The sequence below is a fragment of the Dromaius novaehollandiae genome, chromosome 14 (genome assembly GCF_036370855.1).
Source record: "Dromaius novaehollandiae isolate bDroNov1 chromosome 14, bDroNov1.hap1, whole genome shotgun sequence".
NCBI lineage: Eukaryota > Metazoa > Chordata > Aves > Casuariiformes > Dromaiidae > Dromaius > Dromaius novaehollandiae.
The window spans coordinates 18,795,527-18,817,851 of record NC_088111.1 but is presented as its reverse complement, the minus strand read 5'-3'; the positions used below and the strand labels follow the sequence as shown (position 1 = coordinate 18,817,851).

The 22,325-nt window shown below is 46.7% G+C and overlaps 1 protein-coding gene across 4 annotated transcripts in view; it reads right to left on the bottom strand.

Moving 5' to 3' along the window:
• Window positions 1-22,325, bottom strand: part of MGRN1 (mahogunin ring finger 1) — a 59,096-nt gene that overhangs the window by 25,163 nt on the left and 11,608 nt on the right. For all 4 annotated transcript variants that reach the window (XM_064520556.1, XM_064520554.1, XM_064520555.1 and 1 more), the window contains exons 3-6: window positions 22,129-22,217; window positions 17,212-17,358; window positions 4,508-4,625; window positions 952-1,018 (exon numbers count right to left, since the gene is read on the bottom strand). In XM_064520556.1, the coding sequence (XP_064376626.1) occupies window positions 952-1,018; window positions 4,508-4,625; window positions 17,212-17,358; window positions 22,129-22,217 (421 nt within the window). The remainder of the gene's footprint in view (window positions 1-951; window positions 1,019-4,507; window positions 4,626-17,211; window positions 17,359-22,128; window positions 22,218-22,325) is intronic.

Sequence of the window (22,325 nt, the reverse complement as noted above, 5' to 3'; positions counted from 1 at the left end):
TCACAATTACAACCTAAGAAACAGAACACAAGACTGCAATAAACAATACAATCAAGAATGGAGTTTTTCCTCTCTCATTTTTCTTAAATTTTGTACAAAAGTTGCAAAAAACAGAATTGAAATGCTGGCCTTGCTGCCCGCAATGGCCCCCAATTTTAGAGAAAACATGACTTTCTTGTACCCCTTTCACTGCTCAGAATTAATGCAGCCACACAGAGCACAGAAGCACACATTCTCAAAGGGAAATGGTATGCAAGGCGAATGACAATCGAAACATTTACTGGCCGTTCCTCTCCAAAAGAGCAACACACATTCAAAATAATCAACATTATTTCTCATTAAAAAATAAGGCTCTTAATTGTAACCATTCAGTTCCCTTTGGAATAAGCAAGAGAACTTTGAACTGCTGAACAAAGCTGTATTTGGTTGAACAGTGGCCTGAACATTTTAAAGCCATTTCTTTTTCTCCCTGACCATTGCTATTGGAAGGCAAATTCTACAGTTAGCTGGACTTTTTACGGAGAGAGCTTACCCTCAAAGAGGGAGAAGAGGCCACTGCCCTCCTCGCCTTACACAGGGCCAGTGCAAAACCCAAAGCGAGAGGGAGTCATTTGCTCTGATTTGTGCCTAACCCCAGGGGCAGAGGCCAGGAGCTAACCTTAGCTCTCCTAAACACCACTCTAACACTAACTAGCAGGCCATCTTCCCTGTCAAAGTGGAGGCTCTCTTTAAAAGTACTTTTTTGTGCAAGAGTCTGTGGTTAGCTGGGACTTTTTAACAAGTGGGAGTTAAGGTGAATTCCTGAAATATTTTTATTACAGAAAGGCTCCCCAAGCCTCTGCTGCAAGTAAAAGATTTTTGCTGTTGCAGAATGAGACCTGCCCGGACGGAGTCACATAACCCCAAAGCGAGAGCTGGAGAAAGCCTGAGCGAGCACAACGCCTTGCTTACCGTCCCCTTCGTCTACCACCGCTCGGATGACCACCGGGAACACACCACGGTCCAAGTCGAAGTTGAGCTGAAGGAGAGAAACAAGATGAGCTTAGCCGATTCACACCAGGCTTGCCTGAAGACAACGCCTGAGACAGCGTTAACATCATGGCAGTGAAGTCACAAGTTATCAGGCTTTGGCGCACAAGTAGCAGCCCAGGGCTTCTCCCCGTGAAGGCGGTGGGGCTGCACTGCTGCCAACGGGCCCTCTGAGATGGTGGGATTTCAGCAAAGACCACAGCTCAGAGGTTTCCCCATTTTCCTGCTGAAGTAGAGCTTCTGGAAGGGCTCTCCAGCTCCAGTTTCAAAGGAATGCTCTGAACTCCTGATAGAGCAGGAAGACTTAAAATTCAGACACCGACTTTCAAAGGAAATGACAACCTATATACATGGAGATGGCATTAAACAGCAACTGGGGCTAGCAAAGCAAGTATCTCAGTTTGGATTTTATATGGTATTTAATTCTCAATTAACTCACATACCCTACAAATCTCTTAGCTGGACAAGTTTCTCAGAATATAACTAGTGCCATCAATTTTGCTTCGGTATGATAGGATATACTGGCTACAGCACAGCAGTACGCATTTTGCCTCCGACACCACAACCCCTCCCTCCCCCCCCAACTCTTGTATGAAATTGTTGAAGATGCAGAGAAAAATCTGTAAAATTTCAAGCTCACATAACTCTCTCTAAAGAAACACCAAACTGATTTCCATCTTTTGGCATGCCACAAAATTCACGTCCTTGACCTTCTAGCACACTTCATTACAGCACTTCAACAGCTCCAAGCAATCTTATAAACACTAGAAAAATGCAATGCTACAAATATTGTCCTATGCCAGGAGCGGAAGCAGCTCTGGGACCGGATTTCTGGTGTTTTTGTCAATTACTGACATGGTTTTCTTGCCTTATCCCTCCCCAGGAGAGAAAAAGATGTCATTTCACCAGCGTGCTCCAGGTAGGCCATTTTCCCTTTTCCAGTAAAAAATGAGACCCAGAGGTCTCATGGCCCCAGAGGCATGCCACCCACACGCTTTCTAGAAACGACTTCAACTCTCAGCTGCCCAACGAAGTTTGTACACGCATGTATCTGTTCAGACAGGCATATGTGATTGCGAACAGAAAGCACGTGATGGAAGACCTCATGACTTGGCCCCTCCTCTCTCAACCAGCCTTCAAGCCTGAAGGATACCAATTTTCCTCCTTTGTATGGTCTTATATTTTGTTCTTCCTTTAAGCTACCAGAATGCCATTCTCTTTCCAAAACAGCAAAGTAATACAGCAAACAAAAATCTAATTTAGCTTATCAATATTTGCTAGGGGAGATTCATTCAGCCAGTATTTCCCATCTTGCATTTTTGAACTATTCCAGCAGGCCACAAAGAGAAAGCTCATTAAAGACTATTGATTAAAATTTTGCTGAAAGAAGCTCATGCTTTTGCTTTGCTCCCTGCTCTGATTTATTACTGTAAGCCAACAGTTACTTTTTTGTCTCTTTGAAGGGAGAGTCACATCATAGATCTGTGGTTGCTTTATGATAGAAACTTTGACATTCCCAAATGTATGGCCTTTTTCAGGTTCCATTTCACATTCAGTTTTAGGGACCTGAAAATAACTATCTCGATGCAAGCCTTACACTACAGCTTGGAAGCAAACCAGCATATTATGAAGACAAAGTTAAAACATGCATTTTTATAAAGGTTTTTTTTCCACATAACAACCCTACATATTGTTTTCCCTTCTGTTAGCCAGCCAAGAACTGTATCATATGCGAGTATTACAGTGAGCAAAAATATGAACTGAATCTTTTTTGATAACACCAATAATCTGGAAAGCAATCCGAAGCATTTAATTGTACACAGCTGAATGATAACACTCTGCCAGCTGTCAGATAAGAGTGCTGCATTTCGGGTGGACAATCAGGAAGCTTTAGCCATATGAATTTTACTGGACTTGAGAGGAAAAAAACCTACATGTACACAGAGCCAAAAGGGGAGAAGAAACTCCTCTGAAGCACAGTGCTTGTTCTACATTTTCTCTACAACCAGAGCTCCCAGTAACATCTATGAAAGAGATGTGACAGAGGACACAGCAGAATCAAGCGGAGGGAGCCAAAAGCTTACTTTTCCACAGCATCTCTCCCTTTAAGCTGTCAAAAGGACATGACTTTAGTACTCAAGAGCTAAAACCTTGTTGGCAAGAACAAAAGTGAAAACTAAGCTTCTCAATTCTTTAAGAAGAAAGGGATCTGAGCTCCTACTTTCCATCTCTCTCAGATGACAGAAGGGTTTGAAAAGCAGCTCTTCCAGGCTTTTGTAGGTTGAGCTTGTGAAATCATATGTTGGCAGAGAAGCCGGGACATCAGGAGACCAGACTCTGCAGGCTCTTGGAGGGGCATGGTAATTGCCACAGAGTTTGTTAAAGCACCACACTGATTATAGTTATAATTGTAATGTCAAAACAATAGCTATTGAATCTTTTCGAAACCCGTAGAAGATTTTTTTTTTTAATAGACAGAGTTACCTACCAGGCTTCACATACACAATACCCTTATATGGGCTTGGGTTAGGAAATGAGCACAGTATTGATTTTGAGCTGAGAGAGGGGTCCACAGGAACAAGCAATTAGCAGCAGGTACAGAGCAACTCCGCTGCATCAGACATCTCTTACAGCAACTCTGGGCCGAGCCAGGCGAGACCGAGACCTCCCCTGCCCTGTGCCACATGCAGCAGAAGCCCTTGGGCCAGAGTTTAGAGGCTAGAAAAGCAGAGGTAATATCTCCATTGGAATTTTGGAAAGATATCAAAATTAATACAACTCCACGGATCTTGCTGTGTAGTAAAAGCCGCAGAGCTCAATTAAAACCAAACCTTTGTCTGTTTGTAGTTAGAGGTTAAATTAAAAGAAGGAAGGCATTCCCTTATTCAGCAGTAATGCATCAGTGTGAATCTGCCCCAGAGGCGACAGTATCCCCCCACGGCACTGTGCTGCTATAGTTAACAACACAGTACATGGCCCTAAACAGAACAAGACTCTTCCAGAGGACGAGCCAAAAGAAAAAAAGACCAAGACACAGAGTTTCAGAACCTCTAGGGACTCTGTCCCAGGATAACTGGGAAAGATGCAGCAGGAACCGGACAGGGGCACATTATTCCCACAAGCTCTTTGGCTGGCAGGGACTGCCAGGCTGAAAAGCAGCAGGGTCCTCTGGGAACAGCTCCAGTGCCCATCTCTGCAGCCTCCCTCCTGTGCCAGCTGTTGGGATGCCAGCTGGTCAGTGACATCAGTAGTCACTTCTTCGTGTTTTTCTTCGCTCTCTGCCTCATCTACCTGCCAAGTTCCCATGCAACGTTCATACCTGCTCTTCCCACAGCTCTATCAGCCTCACATCAACAAAACACGCCATGGCAGCTGCGAGTGGGAATCTTCCAGCCATGAGCCAGTGACACTAAATGGATGCCTGTGCTTCTGGGACAACGGGGTTGTGGAAAGAAGGAGATGCTAAGGGAAGACTTACCTCATCATCCTTCCAGTCTGAGAAATCAATCTTGAAGGAAGGCAGGGAGAATTGCTGGCTTACCCCTCTCTTGTAATGAACCGTCTCCGACTGCAGAGAGGGATTCTTTGTGCTGTATCTGAATAAAGGGGGGAATAAAAGAAAACTTGCTGTAACAAATGATTGCTCTCTGCTAGGCTCCCATTCATTCGCGCCTGTCTGCCCTTCAGGAATCACAAGTGGCAGCTCTAAGAGGCAGAGCTGGCAGAGGCTGGCAGCCATTCACTGGGGAGACAAAAAGGGAAGGGAAAAGGTCAAGGCAAGACGGTGAGCACAGGGAAGGGAAAGCAGCACGGACAGGCAAGGTCTCATTGGATCCATACTGACCTGCCTGGAAACACTGGGTGGCAAAGGAGTACAGTGGGGTGCGGCAGCCTGGCAAAGGCTAGCTCGCTAAATCCAGGGCCTGGGCAATGCCAGCTTTCAGCCCAGCACACAGGCTTTTTTTCTGCAGGAAACCCAGGAAGAATGAGCAGTATCTAAGAGTGACAACACACAAGGCAACGTGGCGTTGAGAGCTCTCCCATGCCTCCACAGGACAGCTCTGCAACGAGAAAAGCAGCTTGGCATGGCATCATCCTGGCAAGCGAGGACCATTCAAATCCACCCCCTAGCGCTCTCGGCGTCACGTGCCCTCCACAGAGGCGTCACAGGGCTAGCAACACCCGAGAGACGCTCATCCGTCCTCCACGGCAGCCACCTACAACAGGGTCACAATTCTTCTACGGTCGCAAGGCCCAGCGCTGAAAGGCCAGCGCCGCCAGGCAGGGCGAGACATCTCTGAGCATGGGACCACAGTACCAGCCATCTTACAACCCACTCTGGTGTCTCCCCCAAGACGGACATTTCCCTTCCTGCTGACCATCACTCTACGTACAGCGCAATTCACAGTGGGCTCCAGTGGCAAAACAGGATCAAGCAGCCTGCACCCTTTTTTGGAGGGTGATTTCTGATCCGGATTTGCACAGCCTCTCACAATGTTGATTCAGGCACAAGAGAGGAGGCAGCGAACTGCAAGGCAGGGTGGGAACATCTGAAGCTGGTTTTACCACCGAAGCGCCTTTGCGTCACCAGCTACCAGCGGTGTGTTCAGAGTGTGTTGACAGACCGGAGAGAAAGTGAAAGATCCCTTGCCCAATGTGCTTATGCTGCAGAAACAACAAGCCTCCCCCAGCGCACTGACAAGACAGGTCTAGCTCCAGCGCTACAAGAAAGACTTCTACAGCTGGTAGCAGTAATAGGACATTACCCCCTAAGCAGACTAGCCATTACTTCCCAAGCAGAGTTTCACAAAGCAAGACTGGGAGAGCACTGGCCTCCAACCACTGAAAACATCACTGAACAGCTACAAGCTTGAAGCCTTGTTGACTGTTCAAACTTGATTGTCACCTTTCTTATCTACGAGGCTGCCCAGGGACAGGCTTCAGGGACAGGTGTCACATTTGAACCGAGAACTCTAGGCCAAGTTTCTCCTTAATTCAACTCAGGATATCATATAGGATCCCCTGACCACCAGCATCTCAGATTCGGCTGATCACATTTCTCCAAAGCAGCCGGCACAATGGGAACATCTCAGAGAATAACAGGGACAGTGCTTCTGCCAGGCCTGTGAAGACCAGCACACCAGAGGAGACCAAGGCACCTCTTTGACGTGCCAGATTCAGCACAGAGCTCTGTCTAGCACAGCAGTTACCAGAATGTGCATAGATGGAAAGAAATCCTTGTAGAACAGGATTTTGTACCTTTGAGGACATTCAGCTGTTCTGAAATTAGACACAGCTTAAAAGCCGACCAGTACACAAGCGAAGGTTGGAAAGCTCATCTCTGAGTTTGTTTGCCCTAACTGCACTTCACGTAACGGCAGAGCACACCAGGAGGAGATGGTAATACAAAGCTTTTCTGCATCAGAAGGGGTTTCTGTAAGCAAGGAGCAAGAGGACTGGGCAGCTTAATTCTGGACCACAGCAAAGCAGAAACTGGGGGAAAAGCTCAAGTTGGGCAGTCGCTAGCAGTCAGTCAAGAACTGCAGAACGGCACATCACACCAGAGACTCCAGGACGTAATGAAGAAGAGAAGACTAGGCTGGAGGACAACAGAGGTGATTATTAGAGAGGATGTGCCTGAGCCTTAAAACTATAAAGCAGCTGTGGAAACATTACACCCAAGATCCTGGTGATGAAATGATCTGCGTGTGCACAGAGATCTAAAGGGTGAGACAACCACAGTCGCCACTTCCCTGAGGACTGGGAGCACCAGCTCTGCTTCCTGCTAAAAGCAGAACGCAGCTCCTGCTGTGTTTATACAGTAACTGTTCACACATGCTTTCTACCTTGCTTTCAGAGCTTAAGCTACCCAGATCTTCTTTGTAACACTTCTGCTACTACAGCTGCAAGGTATACTTGCTCGTTCTTCGAATGCGCTTTTAGCAACCCAGTCGTTGCACTCCCCACCTGGGCAGGATGGAAAGGCAGGGCACCTTCTCAGACCTGGCTTCTGCGGAGTCCGAAGGAGCACAGCTACAACGTCTGCCTGCTCCAGCTCTGCAGAAGGACACGGTCCCAGCACCTATACGCCCTCCAGTCTATACATCTCTCTGCCTGTTGCCAGTGTGCAACAGTCCATTGAGAAAGTTGGGCCAGTGTTGTTTAATGCAGAAACTTAAAGCACAGTGATTAGGATGCGTTTTGTAGTCAAAGCTGTATAAACCTGGATAACAGAAGATGATAAATACTTATTAATTCCTCTCCAACCCTAGATAAAGAGGGGAAAGCCAGCATAGTTCCAGCACCCAGTGAGAATGCGGACAGCAGAGGTCTTCGAGGCTTATCACGCATCACGAGAACCACGTTAAATTCTGGAAGGCCGTGATGTAGATCAGGATTACACTGTGCACTTTTCTCTTCCTGCCGATGCAGTTGCACTATATTATTTATGACAAAACTTCACCTCAGAGACTGTTCCGAACTATGCCGAAATTCTGCTGCTTTACTAGAAGGTCTCACTCCATCCTTTGCATTTAAAGCATGGTGTGGGAGAGATCAGAATGACAGGTCTTTTATGCGTGAATTACAGAGCAGGCAATTGAGTGAAGTTTTATTTACTGAGTTGTCAAGTCAAGTACAATGAATAGAGTAAGCCTGTATCTAGCTCCTTTTGTGGCTCTCAAAGCTTCCCAGCTCTGCAGAAAGGCACAATTCTCCCTGTGCAGCTGGGAAAGCAGGGGAAGGAAAAATGACTTATCAAAGGTGACAGCAAGTCAAGAAAACGCTGGAAACAAAGTGCAGCAGAAAGAGCACAGGTCAGAGATGGCCTGGATAACAGGCACCACAGCAGTGCTGGGAAAGCGGTATAAATATGCCAGTGCTGAGTGCCAGAAAGGCAGAGGACCTGCACTCGCAGCACCAGAGCAACAGCCTGCTCCAGGAAAGCAAGAAACGCTGTTCCTAAAAGCAACAGGTAGAATGACACTGGTGTAAACCTCTGCTTGTCCACGACACAACTACAAAGGATCAGTCTAATGAGAAACCCTTCCCATGTCCACTTTTCAGCCTTTTCACTTCAAGCAGGTATTTGGAAAAATTCCTGCACCTCACTTTAGGCTGGCAATGAAAAGCACGTTAGTGTCTTCTCATCTGCACAATTTCCCACATCAAGCAGAAGCACCCTCCGAGCCGAAAGCAAGCAACGGGCCCCTAATGAGAGAAGTCACAGAGAAGTCTTAGCAGAAGTAAGGTCAAATAATGTTCTCACCAAATATTTAAGGGAAAATCAGATTATAAGCAACAGTTGTAGGAACTGCTAAGAACAAGACATACCCCCTCCAAAGACACTGATTAAAATGCTCTCAAAGCAGCAGAGAATTTGCATGTTTTGATATCTCTCCAGATCATTCATGTCACTTGACACAAAGGGCATGCCTTTTTAAAGAATCGGGAATCCATGTGCTGCTGGCACACGGTGCTCACACAGTGCCTGAAAAGAGAAATAAACCACATAAATAGACTTTCTGAGCTGAAGAGTCTGACAAAAATATCAAGGAGACTCCCCGAAGTGAACCAAGGGAGCTTTATGGCTCAGACTGCTTGACTGCCTACTCCGCACTGCCAGAAAGCACATCAGACTTGGAATCAGCACCCAGACTGAACGCCTGGAGACCTACAGTCCACAGCCAGCTCCAAGACCATTGAGCATCAGCAGTTTAAGAGCCTGGGGAATGTCCTGGAAGCAGGGATCATCCCAGATTGTCACCAAGATTGATCGTCTTTCAAAGGATCCACTGCCCAAGTGCACACTAGTATCTAAATGATCTTTAACTGTCTTCAGCTCTTCTTGTTGATACCAACAGCATTCACAAGTCTTCTGTCGTCTGCCTATGCTGCTATGTGCTTACAGCAAACAACAGTGGAGAATCTCTGTAGAGGCAAGGAAACATGTGACAGAAAAAGGTAACATCTACTAAGAATAAAGGATATCAGAGAAAAGCTACCTTGCCTTTTCCTGCCAAAAGGCATCTTCCTGAAATCAGGTTATTTGGGCTGCGTTTTTTCAGACTGCACCACGCCAGCTTGCTATCCAGATGGGAGACCTAACAAAACCTCCTTGCAGTCCCTGGAAGCTCAGGGCGATGGAGAAGTGGGACTCTTCCTATTAGGTCAGGACCAAACAGAGATCCCCCCCATTCATGTTTTTTCTTTTTAAACCTGTTTGTTTGCTCAGGTACCACTGACTGCTGTGAGAATCACGAGCAATGCCAGGCACCACACTACTGACTGCAGGAGCAACCCCACTTTGTCCTCAGGATTTATGCATCTCACCTCCTCCTCTGAACTCTTTGACACATCTTTACTCTCACAGAGCAGAGCTTACACTCCACACTCACTGCTTCCTCCCCCATCCCAAACCATTCCACCTCCCAAACCCAGGAGAGAACTGGCAGATGAGAGGCAACTGGAGATGAGAGAGATGAGCGTATCACAACAATTTTGACAGAACAGGAGACAAACCAAAATGATCAACCCAGTCTCACCCCTCCACCATCAGCTGGGAAGCCTGCGCAGAGGAATTCAGCCCATGGCTCAAGCAGGCTCCTCTGCATTTGCCACCCAGACTTGCTTCTGGGGACCTGTCGAGCATAAGTCACTCCCAAGCCACTGGCAGCATGCTGCTGTTTGGGAGCCTCTGGCTAAGCTGAGTTAAGCTGCTGTTGCTCCATGCTCACTGGAGATGCTGCAAGAACGTGTAGGGGTGTTTCCCCTTCTCACTCATCCCTAGATTGGGGAAGTTTTCAACAACTCATGCAGACTTCTTCACTGCTGCCTTCCTCATGCTTAAGAACTGCTTAACTCAGCTCCACTTGGCACTGTGGCTACCTCAAATAGTCAAAAAAACGCGTTGCTGTTACCACAAGCATGCCAAGACCCCTGATTGAGAAGCACCAAGCACAAGAACCGAGGCAACGTGCCACAGAGTTGTGCAGGACACTGTCCAGACCCCATTCCTCAGAGAAAAGCACGTGAGGAAAAGCAGAGTGCACACAGCAACGCTGTCCCAAGGTACCATTTTTGGTTACGAACAGCTGGGAGACAGCCTGCCCTTTGAAGAGCCTGTGGACAACGGTGCTGCCTTCCTCAGTACAACCACACATGCTGAATGGCAACTCGCACTGAACTGAAGACAAGCTAGAGTTATGGAAGAGCCACACAGGAGCTTTAGAGGGTACTCAGAAACCAACTCTTCCATCGCTCCAGGCAGCGATCCAGGGTGGATGTCCCGTGGGCTCCACATCCTCTTACAGGTAGGGAGCCAGTCATGTTCTGTGGATGTTCAAAGGGGCTAGGAGCTGGTGTGGAGCAAGCACACCGGCCTCTTGCTCTTCCATCTGCACATTCCCCTTTCATTTTGGGCCAGAATCTGACAGGTCAGCTTCTGGGGAAGGGGGAAGTTGAACAAGTGTCCCAAATAAAAAAATGCTAAAAAAAAAAAGGCTACCAAAAGGTCATAGTCCTGGGTCTCAGTTAGTCAAGATCCAGTCCAAAGAGACACCCACACAGAGCTTGGAGGTTAACTGGGTGCTAAGATGCTGTATTACAGCACCTGACACCCGCTCCCTTCTCCTCCTCCCCTGCTTTCTCGCAGGACAGAGTTTCCACTTCGGACCAGGAAGAAACAAGCAGCTTATCATGCAACCGAAAACCTGCCATCTGCATCCCGTTCCAACACATGCAAAGGTCTAACTTCAACTGCTGAACTTACTGCAGAAAGAGCTGTGCTCGTGACTCTAATCAACGCTTCAGAGTTGGCCAGTTACACAACAGCTACAGAGAGAGGCAAAAGGGCCAGAACTCTTATTAAAGACAGAGGGTTTGTCTGTTCAATGAGATATACAGAATTTAGCTTTCCAGCATGTGAACTTTACACACTACAGCATTCCCCTGGGGACTGCTGTCTGTATGGATCAAAGCAGGCTTTGGCTGTAAAGACGACTTGTGCCTAGCAGAAAACAGCACTTGCCTCTGATTTCTTCACACAGAAGAAATCTCTCTGCACAAAGGATTCAAATTAATCAGAGCCCACAGCCAAAAGCAGCAAGAGCACCTTTCAAAGGCCCTGAGCAGACAGAGGCTATCAAATAACCGAGGGAATATCCAAGCGCCTCTGTCTCTGCTACGCAAGTTTTAGTGAAAACAGCCCTGCACGGAGCTACACATTTCGTTTGGATTTCATCTGGTGAACCAGCTATTCAAATTTCCATATGCGGACAGAATATATAATCTACTTCAGTGTCATGTCCACTGTCAGCTTAAATGACTGTGGTAGGAAGCTTGCAATGCGCACAGCAGGCATTGCAAAACAAACAGGGAAAGGAGACTTAATAAAACATTCCAGTACACCCATATGTGCATCAGCAACACAAACAATACGGTCCGGCAAGGGACAACGGCTAGCAGAGCAAAACTGACCTATTTTCACTGTGTTTTCACTTTATAATGAGGAAAAAGTTTGGCAACATTACTAGAAGGAGGAAGAGTGCCTCTTTTGTCTGAAGAGCACGTGCAGAGGAAGATCTTTTCCTAAGAACGGACAGTGAAACTCCTATTTCTCGTGTCATGTTTATCACTCGCTCCTCATCTGCCTGGATTGCTCACTTCTTCAGAGTGCTTGGCTGAGTTTTAAACACTTCCAGCTACACGACTGCTTTGCACTTTTCCCCCTGAAGAAACAACCGCTGCTGTCATATTATAACTAAGAAATCTTTCCTGCTAGTCAGCAAGATACCTGCAGCTGGAAAATCCCTGGGGGCTCTCCCAATACTAGTGTGGATCAAGGCTTTTGCCAAAGAAGGAGAAGATACATTCACAGACACACACAAAAACAGAATACAAACACCTTTGTAGCCTCTTCCAAAAATATACCTATCTCTGAAAACAGAGAAATCTAAGGGTACCAGCACATGAACCAGCTCTGCAGGGGAAGGCAGGCTACGAGCTGAAAGCCCTTCAATCATTCTATAGGAACTGCAAAGGAGCACTGTCAGCCCTACAACGGAAATGTGATGCAGAGTATCCTCCCGTTTATCTGGGGAAAATCACGTGCTTATGGGTAGTGGCTACCAAGCAGCCAACGTATAGCTCACATGCCTGCACGCTACAGCAGAGATTCTTATACCACTAAGCTAGGACCCCCCTGGTCACCCATCACCCAACCCTTCTCCTTCACCTCAAATGCCACCAGAACTTCCCTTCTGCACTAGCCTCCATCAGGGCGTTTGCTCCCCGCACGTCCCCCAAGGAGCCACCTCTCCATCTCACAGCCCAGCGCTCCAGAGCCTGCTCCCTAGGCCACCTTGGCCAAGCCTACGTTACCAGCACCGGCTGAGGCAGCAGCGTCCTCATCCCTCTTTCATCCGAGATGGCCGGACCCTTCCTCACCGCGCCTGCTGATCGCCTCTACCACGGGCACGGAGTTGCCTCTCTGGCTAATCTTAAAACCTAGGCAGCATCACACTTTCCGACCGGAAATTCCTCTCGGTTTTGCGGCTGTCGGGTAGCGCTTTGCCTCGGTGGCGCCGAGCAATGCAAGGCCTGGCCTCACAGGTGAGCAGTCAAGCAGCTACCGGGGAGGCCGCAACTAGGCTCTTTTCTGCTTTCTACTCCGCTGAAGGGAAGCTGAAACCAAAGAAAAGGCTAACGCTCGCGCAAGGACAGACAAAGCAGTGCCGCTCCCTCCGAGCCCGTCAGATTTCAGATGAACGCCGAGAGCACGGCCACCGCCAACCGACGATGCGAGCGGAGCCTCAGGGAGGGCTCTGTGCTAAAGCAGCCTGACGGGGCACATGCTGAACGAGGCTGAGGGTGACGGCAGGCTCGAGCTGCTCAGAGGCAGGTCACCCCCAGGTCTGCACCGTTACGGAGACTCTGCACGCACGCAGCACTCTGGTCGCTTTGCTACTTCGGGTAACACACCAGCCGCTCCTCCGAGAACTAATGTGTTTTATTTCAAAGTCTTTAGGCTCGTCACAGGGCACAAGATATTCAGATGGCCAGAGCAGCAGATACCTGCTTCTGCAGGTATCCACGCCGGCATCAGGCAGTGCTGGGTACTTGCCCGAGGCAGGAGGCTGCGCAGGGGGAGGCAGCTGCACCACCGCCAGCAGCCGCACGTTTGCTTTCTCCACACTTTGCTGACCGACTACGGTCGAACAGCGATGGTGGCGCAGCTAATGGCGAAACTCAGAGCTCAGCAGCTCGGGGCAAGAGGCAGACAGCGGTTGGGTGCTCTGCGTTCCCAAGATCTCGGCTGGGAAACAGGACAGCCGAATCAACCTCCCAGCGCAATAACCTGCGACAGTCTGCTGAATGCTCATTTGAGACAGCTTAGTATAGGCAGCACAGGCCTATACTGATAAAAGCCACCAGCTTTTAAACAGAGCCCAAGCAATTCTGCAAGAGGGAAGCGCTTCCCTTCGGTCACAGGGACCAGTTAGTCCTAAAGACAGGCAGGCAACGAGCAAGCCCACGGGAGTGTTGCGGTCCTCAGATGAACAGAGGCTCCACGACAAGCGATGCCTCTACGCCACCGGCGAGCCCCCTCTCCTCCTCCCCCTCCAAATTTCACAAAGGTAACGATATTCCAAGCAGGAGTTTCACGTAAGCAGGAACGCTGATGCTATCAGGATCGTGAGGCAGGTCTTGCAGCAGAGAAGCGAGACTAACTTGTTTAGCACTTTTAAGGAGCCATGCTGCAGGCCAGGTACTAGGAGGAAATTTCTGCCTCTGACAGTGATCCAGAAAGTTTCTCCTGTTTTAGGGATCAGCATCTATTTAAGAGAGTGGAAAAAAAAAAAAAGAGGGTATTTTGTTTTAAAGAAAGTCGTCTTCCCAATCAAGTGCTGGATTCCGCATTAGAAAGAGGTCTGAATGTTTAATTTACATACAGAACAGCTGTTGCACACGCTTGCTCCCTGAATGTAGATTTTGCCACCGACAAAAATAATTGAGAAAACGAAAAACTACCAGCCCAGGCAGGGGGATAATACATTCCAATTAGTGCACTAAAAATGCAGCCCTCTCCATTTAGAGCTCTAAGAATGCAGCCCAGATTTTTTTTTTTCCACCAGAACTTGAAAAGAACAAATCAAAGTAATTATAGCACTGCCCTTTCAGAATTGCTTTGCAAAGCTGAAATCAGAGCTTCAAAAGGTTTTTACTAGCAGCCAGCAAATCCAGAGAAGCCTACTTCAGGCAGCTGCACTAGCCCCAAGACGTGCTTCATGAGCCACTTCCACACGGAAAAATAGCCTGGGTTGAGTTAAAGCAGCTTATAAAGTCTATATTTGTATCTCACTTCCCCCAGCCCTTATTACGTACCACATCTGCATGAAATCAGGATCATGCCTTCCAAAAAGTTCACTGGCTACTGGTGCAGACCCCCGCACCCCATATTTATATAACATTTATGTCCAAGAACTTCAGAGACGGATAGATCATCATTCCTATGTTATGGGGAAATTAAAGTAGGATGTACAAAGTAAAAGGCCAAGTGATGGAAGCAAGAGCAGAATCCAAGTGCTTTGACTTTTAACATAAAGGCTTACCGCACTGATGGGGATTGCTGCCACCCGAACAGAGCAGCACAGTGTCATCAAGTACACTTAGTTAGCACGGTAATGATTGCTGACTACAGATCCTGGTTTCATGCCGAGGTAGTCAGGGTTCATGAACAAAGGCTTCTTCTCAGCCAGCTGAGCAGAGATCCATGTCAATGAACCATGGACAGGGTGGATAAAACACTGCACATTTTAAAAATACTTTTCTTTGAAGTTGAAAATTATGTTAACCTTCAGTAACTCAATCTAGGAATCGTTCAATTTAAATTTAAAAAGTAATCAGGTAGTTCATTTTTTCCTGCATAAGCTTTAAAGAACAGGCAACAGAACTGGTGACAGCCACTGGCTCAGTGCATGGCACCAAATGTCAGTGAACCACAATCGTAAGTGAAGCAGAAGCTGCCTTTTCCTCCTCCAATCCACAAAGAGAGTTCTGAGAGGAGAGCGCTACTAGTTACAGAAGACTGAAAACACTGTGTCCAGGAACAATTACTTCTATTCAATAGCTATAACGTTTCCATTAGACAATCATTATTAAAGGCAAAACTTGTCCTAATAGTCTCCTAAGAGTCCAATATAATGTAGTTTAACCAATATTATTAAACTGCTAGTCTTGGGTTTTTAAGTTGTAATTCAATCCCAACACAGTTTGGTTCAAGATATAGCTTTAAAAAAATCAATCTTGAAAGGAAAGAAATATTTTTCATCATTATAATATAATCAAATGCACAACTAGGAATCTGAATAAATACATTTTAAACTAAATGCATATTTTTGTAGAGTTACGCTCTTTGCAAAAAGAAGCAAAGTCTGATATGAAGTTATACTGAATTGTAAATTGAGAGGTTTAGTTGTTACCAACAAGGGACAAACAAATTCTCCTTCAAGATAAGCTAAAAAGTAAATATGCAAAACAAGATTAAGTCAATAATTTAAAACAGAACTTGCTGATTTAAACAAGAGCTGAAGACTAGCAATGTAAATACATCCACCCTGGCCATAGAGACTCTCCGTTCTCCCCATCAGCCCACAGATGGTTTCCTGTTTAGGTCAAAGACAAGGAATGCTCTGCAGGGCAGCACAGGGGAAACTGGCTACCTGTCCACGTTGTACCTGTATTAGGAAAAGAGGACTTCAATCTCCAAGGCTGCCATTCCAACACCTTCACTAGCACTAAATTCACAGGAAACCTAAGGACCCAAGAGACAGAACATGGAAACTTTATCAGGATTTCTACAGCATCCTCCTCCATACAGCTGTTTGTCAAGAGGTATTTTTCAACTGTTTAAAAGGAGATAAAGTAAAGACAGCCACATATTTCAACAGAAGAAGAAATGAGCCTAAACCAAAACCCTGGATCAGGATATCCTCCAGTTTGGAGAAATGCGCATCTGGATGGGAGCATTGAGCTTGTCTCATTTCTAAAAATAAACTATTCATTGATCATTAGTGGGATGTTTCTACTTTGCCTAGAACTCACAAGTCATTTTATGATTTGCTATATGTATTTCTCCCTCACGAAACCTCTGCAGATCACTTAAAGCATAAGTTTCCCCTCAAATCAAGAGCACCACTGCAGAAGCACCCAGCACTACTTGCACAGAGCTGCTGATCAGCCAAAAACGTGTAGTAAGGGATTCCAAGAGCTTCTGCAGCCTGAAGGTTCATTTACCTATAGAAGAGAAAGAATTCTTTGTCTCCATGGTCACTGGAAGCCTGCAATTACGTACCAGCAGCTCACATGTGTACCTAAATCCCATAGGGAACAGCAAGTTTCAGGCACCCTAACTCTTCCTACAGAGAGGAAACCTTTTGTGGTCTTAAGGGATATAATGCTGACTGGAATAGTTTAAATGTGCTGATCTAGACAGAACTGTATGATAGGTTTCGAAATCTGTCTGGATGCACTATTAGCACAGATGAGGAAGACTGATCCCATGGATCACACTTTGACCATTCTTTCCACAGCTAACCAAAGGTTAATGTGTACCTGCCAGGAAACAAGCAGACAGGGTTTCTGGGCAGTAAATCCCCCTGGCAGCCATCTCACAATAGCCTGTTTTGAGATGGTCATGTACCCCAGACGGGGCTTTGGGTTGGACTCAATTCCACGCAGAGCTGCTATGTAAATCTCAAAGTGGAACTTCACTTTGCTGGGCCATGCTCCCATCACAGGGAACACCCAGAAATCCAGTGAACTGGGTGATCTGGAAAAAACAAAGGTGATATTGGGGAGGGGGTTGCTTTTAACTTCACAGAACATCTCACTGACAAAGCATACAGCTTTGAGTTCCTCTCTCTTGTTGCACACAGAATGGTTTCCCTACACACAAAAAACAAACCAAAAAGGGAACAAGAGAGGAAGGTGGCTATATGGGGGAGGGAAGTGAAAGTAATAGTCAAAGCTATCAGAATACATAAAACAAAACAGAAAAAGATTTCCCTCTTCACCATCTGTTGCAGCACGGCTTTCAGGGGTGATTAACGAGGGATGTTTCAGAGAGGCCCATCACCTGAGAACGCCTGTGCCCCTCCAAGTGCCCGCAAGCCCGGGACTTACACTGCCATGCCACCGACAAACTCCTCCGTAGCTTGGCAGTAGATTGTGATGGCAACGCGGGCATCTGCATCAAATGTGAACTCCAGGCTGTACAGGACTTTCTGCTTCCCATTCTCCTCAGTAGGGCTGTCAACATCATCTTTATACCTGAAAGACAATGCCAGAGAATTAGAACACATATTTATGAAATATTTATTAGTCAGCAAGTTCACTCTGAAAGTCGGGGCAAGAGTACTCCCTTCAATCTAAGTGTCTAGGCAAGCAAGACATCATGGGCTTTCACAATGCCCAGGAGATTTCCATTCTTCCCTCTAAAGAAGGTTCTTCCAAAATTTATCTGAAATTATGAAATTGCAGCAACGCTGTTGAGGTCTCACCCACTCTTGCAGTGCCAGGGCATGGAAAGAGCCAAGAAGCTGAACTCTCAAATGTTGATCCTTTAGGAGGGGAAACATTCTCCCTCCCTTTAAGCGTTCGCATTACGCTCAGTATGTAGGCTAAAAACAATCCTGCATGGGCCCAAAAAATCCAAAGCCTGATTTTTTTTAGCTGTATAAATGAAATAGCGAGGAGTTTCAGATGTCTGACAGGCAAAAGGTGCCTGTAATCCAAAGAACTCCTAAAGCTCAGCAAAAGGTACCTCTAGTGTTATATGGAAGATGATCTTCAGATCACCACTGTGCAGTATTACATTTTCTCCCTATTTCCTGAAAAAAGGCAGACAACAAATCCAGTGAGAGAGGTGGAATGAGACAGGTTCCAGGGCAGTGAGCCACTGGATAAGCAGTGAATTACAGAGTACCAAGAGTGACCAAGGGGACGGACAGAGCCTGGAACAAGCAACCAACACAGCGTACCATGAGAAGAGCTCCCCTGCCTTGAAGCACTCGGTGACAGATAGAAAGGACACAACACAACAGCAGAGCAGAAGCAGATTCTCTCATGTAAATTCAAATCTAATTCTAAATCTAATCCTGTAACTATGGGTACCGCAGTTCACGTGCTGCACGGGACTGGTGAATGCAGCAGGTTGCCTTTCAGCGGTGTGCAACGACACCGGATTTGCTGCCCAGGCCCAGTCTAACATGTCTTCCAGCATTACCTTGACTGCCAGGAGGTCTGGGTCAAAGCCAGACAGCTAAACTGTTCAAAAGAAAGCCTGGCACCATCTCCCACTTCACAGTATCAGTAGGCCTCTCCCTTCATTAAACAGCCTCAAGGAACATGCTGCACTATTGAAAATACTCAGAAATGAGCTAGACATACCTCTATAATTCAAACTAAAAATTGTCACGGGAACCCATATTTACCAAGTCCACCAAGATGCAGTAAGTGCTGCCTGGCTGAGAGGGTTACAGCATGAACTCTGCTTAACAATGCACTGAAGGGGAACAAAATGTTCAGCTTCAGTGATTCAATATAGCAGGTGCAAAAATAAAGTTTAAGAACAGTATAATCAAATACTTAGCATACATACTTGTACTAATGTAACCTCAGTGAATCGGTATCACTATGGCATACACTTGCATTCCTGTCCGGAGGGCTTTCCGAGACCTCTGAACCAGACTTTTGCCAGAGGCTCACCTAGGTCAGAACAGTCAATCGAGCTCAAATACACCCAACACGTTAGGATAAAAGAACAAAATCCAGGAGCTGACTGTCTAAACAGCTGCAGCAACCTGTATACAACAGCCAGAACAGAACGGGATGGTATTTTCACACCTAGGGTAGCGGCACTGGAAAGAATAAGAAACATGGCACTTTGAGGCTGTAAACATGAAACACTCTAGCCAGCCTGCCAGGTTTTCCTGAAGAACATGGGTGTAGCGTCAACATTTTGTGAAGGACTGACCCAAGGAGACAGAAGGCAACAATCCATTCAAGTGTTGTTTGGGCCCAGAGGAAGCAGCAACATCAGCTTCTGCAAATTATCTCTTGCCACCTGCCCTCCGTTGACGCGAGGCAGGCAGCGAAGGACATAGGTTCATAGATCTGTATTTGTTGCATATAGGTAGGTATTAAAATAGAGATGCCTGGCCTATATGTAAGTCAGAGTACCTAGGCTAGAATACATCTGGTAACCACTGGATGGTCACAATAAACTTCCATGCCTGGAGAGAAGTTTTCTGGAAGCTGCATCTGCTACGGAGAAGGAGAGCCAGAGCCCTGTGTGCCTGGAGCAGCGACACTGGAGCAAGGGGCAAAGTACAGGTGTCCGAGAGCTGCCAAGCACGGCAAGCTGCGTACGCACCTCCCTATCGTAACCGGCCTGCCGCTGGGGGCAAATTAACACGTCTGTCCTACAACGAGCTCCGGTGAGAAAAGATTGCACAGGTGGCTATGCCCGCTGGCTGCAGGACCAAGGGACAAGCGAGGACCACTTTGATGCATACTCTGAGAGGCACGGAGACATCTCGTGTTCCACCTTATGGTGCAGGAATGGTGGGATTTAACTTCTGGGGAGGAGCAAGACAAAGCCACGCTCTTTGCATTCCTTCCGTTGCTGCAACGGATGTGGAGGAGGTGCTTCAGGAGCTGACCAGAGCTCTTCTGTGTCCAGCTGCACTTGAAGTTTACAGTGTACATTTAGTGAAGCCTGGCAGTGCTGAGGAGTGGCCACAGACGCATGCACAAATTCAGCACTCGGTGACTGCGCTACGTGTGCCTTCTGGTCAGGCACACAAGTTCATCGCACAGCCAGCACTATCACACACACAGAGCACAAGAGACCGACCACCTCTGAGAACAAATAGCTGATCCAAAGTTACAATGAGAATGGCAAAGCAGGATGACCAAGGGAGCTGAGGCCGCTTGGTCTGACATCAAATCTGGGTAAAACAATGGAAATACTGGAACTTTATGTTTGTCTGTTAAAGAATTAAAAGATAAAAATTATAATTAACAGCAGCCATGACAATTTTACAGAAATACATCTAGCTGAACCTGATCTCGTCCTTTGAAGAGACTAAAAAGTCTGACCAACAACTTAGCAGATATGTAGGATAAATTTTAAGAATCGCTCAACTTAGTATCAAGAGATATTTGGATAAATGCATCACAACAGTGCTTGGGCAGACAATGAATAAAGAACTGGCTGACATCTCAATCAACATTCGTCTTGGGGGGAATCCTGATTAAATCTGGGCTTTCCTAGTTGGACGTTCTGCAAAGATCCGTATGCAGTTTAACGCTGTTCAGCGCCGTGGAGCAGGCGGTCCCAGCACCGCCACCTCCACCAGCATCACTGCCTCCACCGCAGGATGAGCCGTACCAAGGTCAGCCCTGCTGTGCTGAAGAACATGGCCTGCAAGCCTCAACCTTCAGCTGCCATTAAGCCAAGCTGGAGAGGATACAAATCATCTTTTACATGCAAAAAGGGAGAAGGGAAAAGCCTCTAGTCCAGAAAAGCACAAGACCCAATGTGCCCTTGGGGACTGTCAATTAAATTTCCATTTGGGTCTGCATCAGGATAAGATGAAACAGAACAGTGTCGGCAGCAGTGCCATCAGCACTAACGCAGCAGGAGCAACATGAGAAGCCAGGTCATGAGGCAGAGAAAGAGCTGACAGTACTGGGATTTACTGGAACGCAAACCTAGACGTCATCAAGGTGCACGACACTACGCTCCCAAAAGTCCAGCTTTACAGCTCTGCTGGGGAGTACAGGATATGAATCCCAGAAAGCAGAACAGAACTGTACATACTAAAACCTGCTCACTCCCGTATTCACAACAAGCCCTTTCCCAGCGAAAAAGCCACTTCTCATCGGGCTTATGAGAGCACTGTTTATGTGGATTTTTGAAAGGAGACAGAAATACCCTTTCTACCACAAGTCTGGGAATAAAGTAAGATTTTTTTTCTAGAGAAGAAATACATCCTTTGGCTAAAAAGCCAGGCAGCATTCAGAACAGTTTACCAAAGGTTACTTCTGAAGAAACTCTTCCCTCTTTTCTCATTCAGTCAGTTTTAAAATCACAGGTATTGCTCATTAAAAGAAATAATAAATTTTCAGACAAAAACAAATCAAGTTTTGAGTGTTTATGACTCAAATTACTCACATTATGCCACGCTCCCAGAACCACCCTGGCCAAGAGCTGGAGCTGGCCCCCTGCCAGCACTCCAACCCTGCACACGGACTCAGAGAGAGACTCAAGGATCTTGGAGAAACACTCAGCCTGGACATCTGCCCAGCTGCTCCGACCAAAACAAAGCACTGTATGCTATGCTGGGCCCCTGTGCTTCAGGCGTCTGTTTGGAAGAGGGCAGCCACAGGCTCAACTGTTAGCGACTGCATTTAACCCATAACTCACATTTTTGCTGGTGCTGTTTTAGATCTCAGTGTAAAGCAGTGAAAGGTAATAGATCTCCAAGATTATCCAGACCTCCTCCCTCCATGCATGGGACACAGGCCATCTAAACGCATGCAGAACAGCGAGGCTCACGCTGCATCTTGGCAGCAGGAGAAACCTGATGCAGTTTCACTCAAGACCAGTCTTCCTGGCCTGGGATCTGCACCAAAATCAGCTACTTTCTGTCTTTTCCTTGCACAAGAATGCAGAAAGGAATTTGTCTGTAGGGTTTATTGACCTAATACCTTTCACTCATGCTAATGATTCTACGCAAGACCCAAGACCACAGTTTTGTTTACTGCTCTAGTCTGTTCTGTAGAGACGAATACATCACTGGTCCTGTTTGGAAATACGGATTGCCCAGATCTAGGGAAAAGGAGCACTTGAACTACCTGAAAGCACAAAATCACATGGGAACCCTGAACCTTCTGAACATATCTAGCAACAAGGATCTGGGACTCAGGGATTTCTCTAACACCTTACCAAATTCACAATTTGGCTCGGGATGACAGATCACTGGGTTGGGTGGGGGGGGGGAGAGAGAGAAAGTGTTCAGGCAACAATGGTACCTCACAAGACGGAGAGAGTCTTTGCGGATATTCACCAAACTTCTCAGTGTCTTCACAGGCTCATGTGGAGCTGGAGTTACATAGGGAAACTGGAACAAAAAGACAAATAATTATTATTATTATACTAAAACTGTTAGCAGATGTTACCTTAGGTACAATCTACCCAAACCAAGAAACATCCACCTACCTTTAAATAT